Genomic DNA, 14,668 nt, shown 5'->3' with positions numbered 1-14,668 from the left:
TAATTGCACAACTAAATTAAACACCAATTAATATTAGTCAATTCATTTTATTCAGTTATGTAAATTTTAATTTGTAACATGAACTTGGGTTTTGTAAATTTTTTTTGTTGATCAATTGAAAGTTCCTTTCATGAAATTTAAATAAAAAAATAAAAAAGAAAGAGATGAAAATAAAAGGTCCCATCTATTATTCATGGTTTTCCTCTAAATCTCCACAATTCAAGATTTTCTGTACAATTTACAAAGAAAGATTCCATCCGCGTCAACTCAATCGTGGAGTTACCCGTTTCAATTTAACCCAACCACACCTCTCCGAGAGTAAACGGCAACTCCCGATTTAAAAACTCCAATCATTCTGCGCCGGAAAATTCCAATCGCCGGCGACCTCAGCCCTGACCCCAGCAGTTCAAGTACATGACTTTTTGGATAGACTCGTCGGCCTGGTTCCGTCTCTCCTCACAAACTTTGGAGAAACCCGACCCTACTGCGCCGGACAATGGGCGGAGATCCGAAGCGTCCCCGGCACCACCCAAGCATCTCCTCCTGCTTAGCTGGAAGGATTTAAGACCGGATGTCCACTTAGGCCCCTGGTCGGCAGGGCCCTGCGCCACGGCCACGCTCGCCGCCATCCAAACTCTGTTCAAATGGTTCATCTTAGATTTCTAGACTCTGAAACTCTGAAACTCTGAAACTGAAATTGAAATTAAGGGTTGTTATTGCTTTTGCTGTTGTTTTTGGTGTTTGTGAAGTCCGTAAGATTGAACTAAGGGGACAATGGCGTTAATTTATAGGGAAAGATGGAAGGAAATGAATTCGGGTTTGGTGAAAAACCACTGGTTTTTCAGAGAGCGGAAATGGTTTTGATAGATAAGTGGTGACTGGTTGGGCGTGGAGGCCCAGCTTCTTTTGGCGTTTTCTCAATTCTTTGGATTGGAGGTATCGATAATTTTGATGTTTTATTGTGTCCAAACTCCGCAATTTGATTTTCTCCTCAATTTCTCGAGAATTTGATTGTGTAAATAGATAATGTGTTTTTCTTTTATAAGATAATGAATTTACTCAAAACTGGATTACGTCAGTGAGTTTGTCTCTTTTTACTTTTTCAACTTTTTCTTAAGTTTGATTTGACTCCATTTCTAATTGATAAAATAGAAAATAAGTGAACGATTGAATCATTAAATCAAGATAAATAAATTTGATCTTAACTTTTTGTTTTAAAATGTGATGACTCAATTATATATCAGCCTTTTCGTACACGTTTTCGCGTTTATGAGAGGTTTTTTTTTTTACATCAAATTTATTTTACAATTAAAAAAGATAATGGGTAGTTGTGTTCTATAAAAATAGGATCTATTATTTAAATTTTCTTTTAATTTTAATTTTTTAAGTATGAAAAAGTATGAATTTACCATATTATCCTAATTTAATTAATAATTTCAATTATTAATATTTGTATTAAGTAAAAGCATTTTTTGGTATTTTGAATGTTTTATCATTCTCTACTTTTTACTTTATATATAGATAAAATTAATAATTAATTATTAATCTAATAGTATTTCCCGTTCTAACAAAACCACATCTTTAACTCTAAAATTCTACTTTCCATTGACCAAAAAATTGATACAAATTATTTAATTTTCTAGTTGTTATATTTCCCTTTCTTTGATGTTGACGAGATATTATAAAATCAGTTATTTCCAACTTCAATTAGACTAAAGTAGCTCAAAACAAAGACTAGGAGAAAAGTATTAATGAGATATCTTTAATTATAGGAGATTGACAAAGAAAGTTTGCTTACAATAATTCTGCAAATTATAGATAAAATGGGGCTAGAGTTATCGCGAGAAACAACGATATAAAAGAGAGACGAAGAGAAGGAGAGCCATTGAGCAAGAACAGGTGTCGAGCTTATCCGAATTCTCAGAGGATATCAGATGACTCAGCATCATGGATCCAATTCCTCTCTCTCTCTCTCTCGGAATAGTACGCATATGTCCTCTTCAGCATGGGGCCGGCCTGCCCACACGTCGTTGTCTTCTACGACTTATCGTCGTATATAGTAAAGTTGTCGCTTCAGGGGCAATTTTGTCTTTTCGATAGTGATGGGAAAATGATTTGATATGGAGGAGGGAGAGGGACACGTGAGCTTGCGTTTTGGCGCCATCGGGTGGGGCAGGCATGGCCATCACGTGCTGCTGTGGGGTCCTCTGCAGTGGGCTCTGGACTCTTCTTCTATTTATCCCCGTCTTCGGCGTTACAAATTACAATGGATAATAAACTAATTCTGTTTTGTTTCTAGCTAGTATTTAGCTTTTATACCATTTTCGACGGATGAGATTGGCTGCCATTACGGAATCGAACGGCTACCCTTTTTATTCTTTTGAATGAAACTAGGCCGACAACATTTCCATAATTCATATAATCCAAGACGGTTTTTGTTGTACCTTGTACGGTGTACATCACGCTGATGTAGCATACCAATTCAGTTTTGATGTTAGATTACGGTTTTAATTTAGGCCTATTATTCAGGTTGATATGCTATTTTAAGAGTATTCGTAAATATATTGTACAAAATCGAAAGATCAAAATCAAAATCTAATCTAACATACGAGCTTAATAATAACCCTTGTGATCCATTGAAAAAACTCTTCCAAAATGTAAGTTAGGGTTTTCAGTTTTTGCAAGGATTGTATAAACCAGGATGATTTCATACAATGATTTGGGATCAAAATGTAAACTTGCCTCATATCAAATGGATATTTGTTTATTCTTATCACTATAGCAAATGGGTCGCCTTCATAAGGAGAGGTCCACCCACCTATCAGCTTTCATGAACATAATAATTGTAGTTGCAATAATACTATGCCCGGGTCATTATCAGAGAGAGAGAGTGGGGGTAAGAGCTGGAACGGAACATATAGAAATAGTGCTTTTATAATAATCGCTTCTAGACTTCACCCAAAAAAATGAGAATCTAAAAACAAAAATTAAAAAACCATATGGTATCGTATGTTTGAACTTCCGTGATAGATTTTATTTTACACTCAGAATCTGAGATGGTGATGTGCAGCATACCAAAACAGTAAGGCTCGACCTTTAACTATTATCCACTAATGCTGATTATGGATTTTTAATTCTCTGTGGGTTTCATAATTTACGCTTTAGCAAGAATTAATAAACAAATTTCAGTAGGATCGGAACTTAAAGATCTTCCAAAAAAAGGTTAAAGAGCGTAGATAGTGTTATTTTTTTAATTTGAAATTACAGACAGGCAGGTATTTATCCAATTCTTTTATTAATTATATTATAAAAGCGAGATTACTATTCGGTTGGAGATTTTTTTTTTAATACAAGCTACAGTCTAAATTACAGGAAATAAGGGTTTCTTATACATATAATTAAGACGTTACGAGGATTCTGTAAGATGCAAATTAAAGTCATTTTTCTATTGTACTAGACCTAGTTGGAAATTAATTTATAATTACAGGCAGCTGTATCCATCCAGTGTCATTGGCTTATATTCCAATGCATTGACAAAGTAGTTTAAAAGATAAGATCTTCTCTTTATTCTCCACAACATCATATAATATTTTTTTATTAGAGTAACTGCACACATATTCTTTATGCCTGAAATATAAATCTCTTTCTTTGTTTATATCTCAAAGATCATAGACGTGCAAACAAAAAGCTAAGCAAATATACTGCAACCAAGAAATGGTGTTTCCATTGGATGTCACAGTATAAAAAGCCCTGGCCAAGGTTCCCCAATATTTATCTTCATATAATTTGATGGATAAGTTTTGGTTAACATGTTAATTTATTGTTAGTGGACCATAAAATAAGTATTATACTCAGATCTCAATCCAGTTTCCATTATTCTACATAATTAAGAAATGGAGCAAGATTCTTGACATCTCAACTCAGTTTGAAGCTGTCAACTCTGAATAATACCAAATAATAGTTGTAGTAATCTGATTCAGGATCCTTTCAGACAAAACACACACAGAGATCATGATCCGTAAAGTGTAAGCCAGCATGGCAGCAGAGTTGTTATGTACCTACCTACTTACCCATAATCCATATAATCACTTCCATGGAGCAAATAATTGTAATACTCACCAAAGAAAAGGGGGATATATATATAGAGCTTTCGTTGATGGATTTTTCAAATAAGCTTATGTGAGGAATATCCTTGTAGGACCCACTCTGCATAGTATTTCACTAATCCAAACCGTCTATTTTGTAGATATTCATTCAAAGATCATTTCTACAAAAAATCACTTCAATCCGATATCATTTGACCATTCAATTAAATTATTGAAATTTAAGTACTATCACCGTGTTCCTTTGACAACTTGCCACTGCTTCAGAGTTCTCATTATTGGAGTTGCAAATGTTAAAAAAACCTGATTACTGCATGTCTGATGAAATTTGATAAGCGATCGAACTTCTCAAAACTTTGAATAACCCCATTCCATTCTATGTGAGAAAACAACCCAAACTGCATCAAACATTTCTACAAGAATACAAAATTCATGAAGAAAACTTATGTTAAGTAAATTAGCCGTATGGAGAGGTGTTTGTGTTGGATATCTCAAGAGAGAAGTGAGCCAAAACAGCCAGCTAGAACAGAGATTATAAGTTCTGTAAAAAATCACTATTTATGCTATCTACAAGTACATTAGGAGACCTGAAGCAGAACTTTAGACTAATTTTTCTCATAAAAAGGACAAAGCAAAATTAAACAAAACAAGAAACAAAAATGTAACATCTATCCACAACGAAACATGCTTCCATTCCATTTACCTTTAAGATTGCTCAACGGTCTTCCACACATGAATAGGCGACAATTCAATCATATATAGAAACTTCCACACTAGAGAAAGAAATGATCTAAACAAAAAGGAACATAACTCTACACTGAATCAACACCTTCAACCTGCTGCTGGGCTAGGTACCTTTCCCTGCGCTCTTTCTACAAAGGAAACCATACATACCACAAGTAAGAATGTTTACAGTAAGAAATGTATAAAGCTCAATATCATCATTCTATCAAAAGAAACAAAAACATGTCAAACACCTCACCCATTCATCTATGACAAGTCCTTCCCCTACAATTCGGGGCCCTGTTTCTTCTGGAGGCTTCTTTCGTGCTTCGAGGGCAGCCTCAGCCTCAGCCAATTGCCGCTTAAGTTTTTCCATCGCCTTTACAAAAATCAAATTGAAAGTGAAAATGCTGCGGCCAAATTAAGACAATAAAAAAAAAAGTATGCAGAGTGCAGGAAAATGACAGGTTAGAGATGTATCCACCATCTACTTACAAGGGTAGGGCGTTCAGGATCCAGGAAAACAACACGCAAAACCTGCTCAACCACAACTTGGTCCTTCTGCTCATCAAACTGCATAAATGCATGTAACAGTTAATGTTTAATATCTAGGAATTATGATGCATACTGGTTTCTATTTGTGATAGAAACAAAAATATACAGAACTTTTCAAGAATCAATCAGATTTATAGTAAGATCAACCTGATTCAGGAGTAGAAGATATATGTTCTAATTATAGGAAAGTTCCAATTAGAACTTCTGCAAACATTTGCTATGAAGTACATGACATCTGAACGTTCACTTACTAATTATATTGGCACAGCAGGCTACAGACAACAGAGAAAATGACCTCAGTTATGCTATCTCAAGTGTACTTACAATATCTCTGATTATTTTGAGGGAATGTAAAAGTCCAGTAGTTATTGGTTCCATTTACATAGAAAAAAAAAAAAAAAAACCATTATTGTGGAAAAGCAATGTATTAAGATACGGTAGAAGTTATACAAAATATCTGCAATTATACCAGTTCTGGTACGTAGTCCATATCTCCTTTCACTTTCAAGCTCATGATCTTGAACTTAACCCTGCTCTTCTGGTCTACTAGTTTTTCATTGGTCTCCGGAGGTTCCACAAACTTGAAGACTGTCAATCAAATTACAATTTTCAGACGATAACTCACTAAAATCTAAAATAGCTAGCATGTTATTTATTGCAAATGGAAATGAAAAATAACCCAAAAATGACTAGAAGAGTGCGTGAGGGAAGACCATGAAGAATGAATTACCAGTTGCAATAAGACTTTCACCCGGAGCAAGTATTCCCCCCGGAGGACGCATGTAACAACTCTTTGGTGCAGTTGTTTGGAACTAAAACAACCAGCATGTAAGCAGTTAGATGGTTCTGTTGGGTAATAAGCGTAACAGATCAAATTGACAGCAGAAAACTCCTAATGCTGTTATCCCCAATTTTCAATTCGAATGTTGTCCCAATTTGATCACAATACTGGTTTATGACTAGTTTCTGATATGTAAAAGAAGTAAAATACTTAATAAGGGGGAAAACAAAAAAGGGGTCTAGAGGAGTCAATCGATACCTTGAAAGCTACATGAGACTTGCTTGTGTTTTTAATTCCAATGGCACTCTTGACCTGCTTACCAGGTTCATCTTCAGAGAAAACAGTCACAGAGTGAGGAAAAACATAACTAGCTTGAATCATCAATCGGCCAAGGAATTGAGCAAGCATTACACTTTTCTAATGATTAGCAAATATTATCTGAGTGAACATCTTATAAGAAATCCTGGGTGATGCTAACAATGTAAGAACAACCCATATTCGGATCAATCAAACCACTCCACACTGGACAAATGGATACATCATGCAACAGAAACAAACTAAAGAAAGAGAATATCAGAAATAGAGACACCAATAAGAACCGACCAGATCAGCATAACAATTGGAACAACTGTAAGTCTTTAACTCATGAAATCAAAAGATCACGCAACTTAAGCAAATCAAAAAACAAAGAATGCAGCTCTATGTACTAAATGTCGAAGACCCAGATAAGCATTTGGCAAATGAAACCAGTGTAAGCTCAAAAACAGACATCATGCAACTAATTACTCACCCCAAAAGAAACAAAAGTTCCACTCTTTACCTTCAAAATTCTCAGAAAATGAAATAGATGACCAAAATCAAAACCATTATACAAACAACAAAGATAATTAAAGCAGACAAGGTAAGGGGCGTACATGGAAAAAAGAGCTTATTAGCAGGATCAAGACGGAGCCTCCTCCTAGCAGGAAGCAAAGACTTGGTCACATACGACACCGTACTGGCAGAATGAAGAGCCGCACGCTCCACAGACTCGTGAGTCTGACCCAGCTGGTGAACATTGTGCATAGAAGACAAAGTCGAAGACGACGAAGAAGAGGAAGAGGAAGAGGCATTTCTCGACTGCCCAAATGGATTTTTGAATAGACTCCACAGCTTCCCATCAGGCCCAGATTTCTCAGCTTCCACAGCCATTCTCGACCCACCCGCCGGAAATTCGCTTCACGGTGGCAGCCGGAAAATGGGTTTCGCCTGAGATAGTTGGACAAAAAGTGAAAAGAGAGATTTTGTTTTGTGCTAATTGAAGGCTGAAGCTGAAAGATTGAGGCTTTGGTGCAATGCGTGTTTTAGTTGTGTCTCTGGTTGTGAAGGTCTTTATGATAGCCAATGCCAAATGTGGCTGAATGAGACCTTTCGCTCTGGACTTTTTGGATTGTCGGAATTGGCGGTGGTTACTTTTACTCACTCTCCCTGTTGATGTTGGCTGGCAGTTGGTAGGAGAGCTTCAAGTTTGAAACTTTTGGGCTAAATATTGGCACTATATCTTGACCAAAAAAAAAAAAAAAAAAAAGAAGCTTAAGACGGGATTTTAGACTAATTAACCCTTAATCTACAAATATTTTTATTTTTAACGTTAAAAGATATCTACAAAATCCATGTGGATTAGGTCAGTTGGCCAGGATAGTGAGTTCGCCCCTTTCACCCGAATCCCTTCCCGTAGATTAGCGGTTTACAATAATTAACAGCTTGATAGTGATTTACAACAAAAGAAAATGACAGATAGCAACAATATAGCTACCCATTGGTGGAAGAACTATTGCTTCGGATAACACTTGCACCAAATCAAAGTTCTCTTTCAAATCTTCTTATGATTCCTTTTTTCTTTCTTGTATTTTTATTCTGATAAAGGCTTAAAGAGGAGAGCATGGCATAAGGCCATCATAATTAAAATAGGCTATGATGTTTAGAGCATTAGAACATGTTCTGGTGGTGCCATGAAAGATAAGGACACAGCAAACCCACCACTGATGCTCCCATGTGGCCCTCTTGTGAAAGGCATCTCATCTTTTCCAATATCCCAAATCAATGAAATCATGTTTCGTACACAATGACATATACCATTTTTCATTTGATTTGGGGGCAATAACAACAGTTGCTAAGTTGCTATGGTATAATCAAACAGCTTTTGCGTAAAGTTGCTTTCTGTTCCTTGTATCTTGTTCCACAGTCTAGAATAAGTTGATGGACCCAAGAGCTTATTGCTTGAAGATTAGAGCACTACCATATGACAGTAGCTACTTAATTATATGCTCTAATTTCAGGATAGTTATTGATTGGACATAATTCAATTCGATTGTTTTTAGTCTAGGAAACATTTTACTAGATTATGAATCATATTCTGTCATATAATTCAACCCACCAAACACGGCCTAAGAGTAAAAGCATAGAGTTTTTATTTCCTCTTTTTTTAGAACAAGTTCTTACAAACATATGATGATAATAAGATTATAGATCAGGATGTGTACATCTTGAAATACACACACAAACATACATAATGCTTAGTAATGATTTCATAAACATGGAGGGGCATGCAGCATATCTTTCCAGCTCAGTTGGGTCCCCAACAGCTCAAGTACATAATTAGTCTAAGTGGTTCTTCTGATTGCTTCAGATTCAGAGTCCCCTGCTTGCAATATTTCTTCTTTGACTCCATTGTTGAAGTTGTAGATGAAGAAGATTTTCCCACTTGTGTAGACAGTGGCACAATGTTGTTAATTAGTGCATGTTGGTAGCTCTGCAGGGATCTCCATTTGCTTAGATTCTTTTCTTTCAACTCCTCCACAGCTGTAACAGTGCCCAAAACAACCCAAGCCTTGCTCTTCCACCTCATTTTTTAACTTTTGAATGATGGCCACTACCAGTAATTTAAAGAACAAGGTAGAATTTGTTACAGTAAGTTGGAGAGAGTATTGAGATAGACATATATAAGCATCGAGACTATCTAACTGAAGCCATAAATATGCAGAGAGAGAGAGAGAGAGAGAGAGCTAAGGGGGTGATGAGAGTGGAGGTGGTTTCACTTGGGTTGTGGTTTTTGGCCATACCAGCGGCTATTTTGTTCTTTTCAGCCCAGAATTTTTGGGGAAAAGTTTGTTTCAGTTTTCCATTGGGTGAATAATTTAGTCGTGTTGTTCTTATGATCGGATTAGGCCAAGGCCAAGATGCTGTGCCAAATTTAACACTTTAGTCAAGCAAGAAGAAAAACTGAATTTGGAAAACATATGTGCCCAATGTATTTTACTAAATTTGTAAGAGCATTTGCCTTAAAGTAATTTACAATGGCCTTAAGCTAAGCTAAGCTTAATTTGGTTGGTGTCAGTTGGGACCCCAAGAGTTAAGATACATCACTTTCCTCATAGACTCCTCTGACTGCTTTATTTTCTCTTCTCTCATGATCATGCTTGAAGCCATGGCAGAAGAAGAAGAAGACAGCTTCTTGGCCTGAGAAAAAGACCTGAGATGGTTCTTGGCTTGCTGGTGCACCAGTCTCATGGGATAGTTCCATCTGCACACCCCTTGGTCTTTCAACACTTCCACAACTCCAACTGTGGCTGCCACAACCCAAGCCCTACTTGCTGTTGCTGCACTCATCATCTTGATTTTCCTTTTTCTTGGGATGTAAGTCTCTTAATTTGTATTGAAATTATGATAAGATAGGTCTTTTGCAAGAGAACAAATTTTGAGAAAGGTTGAGTTGAAATAATTGGCATGGAGGGTCTCTTTATATAGAAAGGAAATAATAAGTGACTTGAGTTGGATACATGATTGAGAAAAAGAAAAGGCCAAAATTGGGAAAAAACCAGAGGCTACTACGTCAGTTGCTGCTGGTTTTGAGCCAAGGAAATCCAGTGGATTTTCTGGTTTGAACTTTTCTGCTGGGGTACACAAGACATTGTGCGCACATTGTTTCTTCAAAATAATAATGCCTTTAAGGCCACAGAATATATGGGAGAGTAAAAGCATTTGTCATCATTCCAGTGAATTAAAAAAAAAAAAAAAGATTCACTATTATGTATAATATAGTAACTCAAATTATTTAAAAAAATTATATAAAATAGACTTTAAAAAAACACCAAAAACTCATTTACGTAACAAAAAAATTTTGAACTTACTATAAATTACAAAACAAACTGTCTTTGTTTCTTAAAACAAACCCAACTTGAAACCTCATTAAAAAAAACCCAAAACACTTGACAAAACATAATTTTTTGAATATTTTTTGAATTTATTTATAAATAGTTCGGGATTTATTTACTAACTATGTACATTATTGCATTCGCTATTTTCTCTGGCTATGGACAAAATTATTTACTAGTTGGTACTAATTAATGGTAGGATCTGCATAAAAAATTTGATTTTAACCCCTTCCCTTCCTTAACAGACCATACATGATATAGATTTTAATGGTTAGGGCTAATGATCAGATGACATATCAATTTTCATATTAATTGTATATATCATAGAGAACTCAGACATTTACAATTTACAATATTTTTGTAAATAAACAAAATTTCTTCAGGCTGCAAATCCTACACCAACCATGGTCAACTTAACCACATGTTTCCAGCTATCATCATGCCATGCCTCAAAACTTGAAAATTTGTAATCCAAGCCTGCCTTCAGTGCCAAATTGTATTGATCATGTTCTTCAGCTACAAATTATATAGTTGCTGAAATCAATTGGGTCCCCAGCAGCTGAGGTACATGACTTTCCTGAGAGACTCTTCAGACTGCTTCACCTTCTCATCTCTAAGCTTGCTTGAAACCAGGGAAGAGGATGAGGAAGAGAGCTTGTTAGCCTGAGAAAAAGACCCAATTTGGCTCTTTGCATGCTGCTGCATTAATCTCATAGTATAATTCCACCTGCAGATCCCTTGGTCTTTCAAGGCCTCCACAACTCCAACACTTGCTGCCACCACCCAACCTCTCCTTGCTGCTGCTGATGATGAACTGCTCATATTGATATCTTCTTCTGTAAACTCATAAGAACACTCTTAAACTTGATGGGAAGTAAAACTGATGTTTTGATGTGTTTGAATTTTGATGAAGTAAATGGGGAGTTGGTGTTGCTTTTATATGGAGGGAGTGAGAGTGACACTAAAACTAAGCCCCATAAAATGTGGGGAAAAAAAAGCCATGGGCTAGCTCTAGCTGTAGAGGTTTTTGCTGGGAGTAGCCAGTGGTTTTTCCTCAGCGGTGAGTCAAGATTGGGCTACTTGGTCACATTTATTTTTTTTTCCTGTCAACTATTTGTCACATTCATTGACGGAGACAAAATTGGGTTGGGTAGGACCACAGCACACGGTTTTCCTTCATAAAATCCATTTAAGCCTCAGGTATGGGAGGAAAGACCACTTGTTTTTGTTTGTTTTCTAGTGGAAATTATCTTCTTCTTTTTTTCTTTTTTTTTTTGAGACAGTCCAATTATATTGGTTTGAGTTAAGAAATATTTTAGAAGGAGAATGCTTCTTGGAAACTACTGGTGAAAATAGTTGGGTTTGGAGATCCATTACTATATTGATATTATTATATTCTAAATTCATATTTCCAATAGGATACTACTTGCCTCATTTGACTCATTACCTGTAGGAGGGAAGGGAAGTAAGTATTTTCCTTTCCAATAGAGCATGAGATTTATTGGCTGAGCCATCATGGCTAATCTTCTGTCCTAGTTTCAGATTGGGATGTTTCTAATTCCATAAAACGTTTCCTTCTTCAAATATACTGTTTTGAAATTAAACAAATTCAACTCAGACCTGTAGGGTTGATAAATCTTCTACTCATGACAAAATAAACAATGGGCAAAATATATACACAAAAAAACAGAGACCAAAATAATGATCAAGGCAGCAATTCTCAGAAACATATATATGTTTTATATGGTAATTGTCTTAACATGACATAATTTACATCAATTTGCCCAAGCAGACATGATTTGTCTGCCATTTACAAGCACAAAACGATTGACAATTGCCAATATGTAACTATGTCCTCATTTGGTGGAACTCTTCATGGGTTGTCATCTTGTTTCATCCCTTGTTCATGCTCAAGCTCCATTTCAGCAACCGCTTGCACAAAAATGTGATCTTTTTGCTCTTGTTTTTGTGCTGATTTAATTAGTTGGGACCCCAGCAGCTCAAGTACATGACTGTCCTCAAAGACTCCTCTGATTTCTTCAGCTTTTCATCTCTGACTTTACCCAAAGCAGCTGAGGCAGAAGAAGATGAGAGCTTGTTGTTGGCATGAGAAAATGACCTGAGTTGGGTTTTGGCTTGTTGGTGCACAGATTTTAAAGCAGAGTTCCATCTGCAGATCCCTTGGTCCTTCAGTGCCACCACAACTCCAACACTTGCTGCCACAATAGCCTTGCTTGCACTTGATGAACTCATCGTGATTATGATTTCTCCTCTCTTCTCTTCTCTACTAGATTTTTCTGTCTTTGATTTTTTTGAACTCTTCAGTTGGTATGTGAATGTGTAAGTGTCTGATGAAGAAGATGAGCAAAGAGTGCTTCGTTATATAGGGGATTAGAAACGGTGTGCTTTTTTGTCCGTCCCCAAAAACCAGAGGCGGTTTCCTCAGTGAAAGCAAATGGGTCTTTTTATTTTGGGATAGAAAAGCCAATGGTTTTTGTTTCTTTTGGACCTTGTGGATGATGCACTATGAGTTCAGAAATTACTCAACTGGACACCCAGATGCAGTAGAAATGATCAATTAAACATGGGTAGAAGTGGGATTTCAGAATTTGGACAAGCACAACATTTTGCTGCCACGTGGGAACAGGATTTTGCTTTGCTTTCTTTTTTTTCCTTTTTTCTTTACATTGAGATAACTGGACATCATTCAATAACCAACCAACATAATACAACGAAAAGAAGGAAAGGGATGTGCAAGTTTGAGCCTCTGTACAAAAATCTTTGGCCTAAAAAACTCCCAAAGAGGAGGAAAATTCGCCACAAGACAAAAAGCGCCTCCCAGTTGACGTCGAATACATAAATCAACAAGTTGCTTTTAAATCTGTAGCAAGTAAAGAACTCAATCAAAGAGGCTCCTCCTCAATTCATGTATAAAAACCAGTGTTCCTAATAGCATATTGGGCTAGCTCATGAGCAACTATATTACCATCACGTCATTGCCATTCACACGAGAAGATCTAAACCACAACCGCATCTTTAATCTTCCACCAAGTTCCCTTCTGCTTCAAAACACTCTTTGTCAGAATTGATTTTATCTACTGTCTCTTGCGCGTCTATTTCCAACACAATGTCTTGAAACCCAAAATTATGTGCAAACTTATATGTATTTAGGCTCGCAGTGTAGGAGTGAAACTATTTGTTTACTTGGTTTGGTGTGGACCGTGGGCAGAAAAACAAACATTATAGTGTCTTTCTTTCTCTCTATTTGCTTTGGCTAATTATAGGCGTGAATCTACTATGTGTTGACATGTCATTAAAGAAATAGTGAGCATTATAATTAGGTTAATTATTGTTTAATGAGTATGATTTAATCTATATATTACATGTTTGATGAATATGATTTAATCTACATATTACATGAATTTCCTCCACGACAATAAACGTGATGGGTTTGCTCACCGTCAATTAAGAGTGGTGAACAAAAATATAGAAAGGAAGGTACCTGCGGCACCTGCCACCATTTTTGAGAGCACCATCAACACTCAATTTAATATGAAATGTGTGTAGGCATAAAACCTTTTTTACACTAAAAATTAATGTTTTCGTGCTGACCAAAACCACAGTAGCTTGATTAATGTTTAAGTTGCTGGTGCATAGAATAATCAATTGTATATATCATAGAGAATTCAGGGATATACAATTCACAGTCATTTTGTAAATAAACAAGGCTGAATCAATATTCAATTGGGACCCCAGCAGCTGAGCTTACTTGAAACCAAAGCAGAGGATGAATAATATAGGAGGAAGGAAACCCATAAAAATGTGGGAAAAACCATGGGATGTGTTGGGCTATAGCTTTTGTTGGAGAAAGAAACCATTCAAGACAATGGATTTTACCCAATTAGGGCAACTCAATTATGTTTCACTACTAAATACTCAAATTTATAGGTAATTGTCATAACATAATTTACATAAATTTGTCCCAAGCAAGCAAGCAGACATGAATGAATTATCTGCCGTTTACAACGATTGCTTGCCAGTATGTAACCCCAACAAGTTTATATATCCTGATCATTTGATATATAAACTTGAAGTGTAGATAAATAAAGGATTTTTTTGGGTTTCTTTTAGAAGTGGGCTAGAAAAAATTTGGAGTCTCAAAAATTTGGGGGCCCTATGCCATTGTCCAGCCTGCACAAACTATGAGCCGGACTTGAACACATCATAAGGCTTGTTTTATACAAGTGATATTGCCGGAGGGAGGTGTTCTCCTCCACACATTGTTAGCTGTATCATAGAAGTTCAAAATTGAG

General features: G+C 36.2%; 4 protein-coding genes across 4 annotated transcripts; all 4 read right to left on the bottom strand.

Annotated features, from left to right (window-relative positions):
- Positions 1 to 4,765: 4,765 nt before the first annotated feature.
- LOC117621084 (vesicle-associated protein 4-2-like) lies at positions 4,766 to 7,660 on the bottom strand. Its single transcript, XM_034351363.1, has 7 exons — positions 7,077 to 7,660; positions 6,421 to 6,491; positions 6,112 to 6,193; positions 5,851 to 5,969; positions 5,322 to 5,399; positions 5,086 to 5,205; positions 4,766 to 4,975 (listed from the first exon to the last, which is right to left on the bottom strand). Exons 1-7 carry the CDS (start codon positions 7,351 to 7,353, stop codon positions 4,916 to 4,918), a joined length of 807 nt encoding a protein of 268 aa, XP_034207254.1. The 5' UTR covers positions 7,354 to 7,660; the 3' UTR covers positions 4,766 to 4,915.
- A 1,764-nt stretch (positions 7,661 to 9,424) lies between these two features.
- Positions 9,425 to 9,938, bottom strand: LOC117621083. Its single transcript, XM_034351362.1, has one exon. The coding sequence runs from the start codon at positions 9,811 to 9,813 to the stop codon at positions 9,535 to 9,537; it is 279 nt and encodes a 92-aa protein (XP_034207253.1). The 5' UTR covers positions 9,814 to 9,938; the 3' UTR covers positions 9,425 to 9,534.
- Positions 9,939 to 10,644: 706 nt separating this feature from the next.
- LOC117622426 lies at positions 10,645 to 11,402 on the bottom strand. The gene has a single exon (XM_034353093.1). The coding sequence runs from the start codon at positions 11,175 to 11,177 to the stop codon at positions 10,896 to 10,898; it is 282 nt and encodes a 93-aa protein (XP_034208984.1). The 5' UTR covers positions 11,178 to 11,402; the 3' UTR covers positions 10,645 to 10,895.
- Positions 11,403 to 12,062: 660 nt separating this feature from the next.
- On the bottom strand, positions 12,063 to 12,729 carry LOC117622355. Its single transcript, XM_034353007.1, has one exon. It carries the CDS (start codon positions 12,606 to 12,608, stop codon positions 12,336 to 12,338), a length of 273 nt encoding a protein of 90 aa, XP_034208898.1. The 5' UTR covers positions 12,609 to 12,729; the 3' UTR covers positions 12,063 to 12,335.
- Between the last annotated feature and the right edge of the window lie 1,939 nt (positions 12,730 to 14,668).

This window comes from Prunus dulcis, chromosome 3 (assembly GCF_902201215.1).
Source record: "Prunus dulcis chromosome 3, ALMONDv2, whole genome shotgun sequence".
NCBI lineage: Eukaryota > Viridiplantae > Streptophyta > Magnoliopsida > Rosales > Rosaceae > Prunus > Prunus dulcis.
This window is presented reverse-complemented; position numbering and strand designations above follow the sequence as displayed.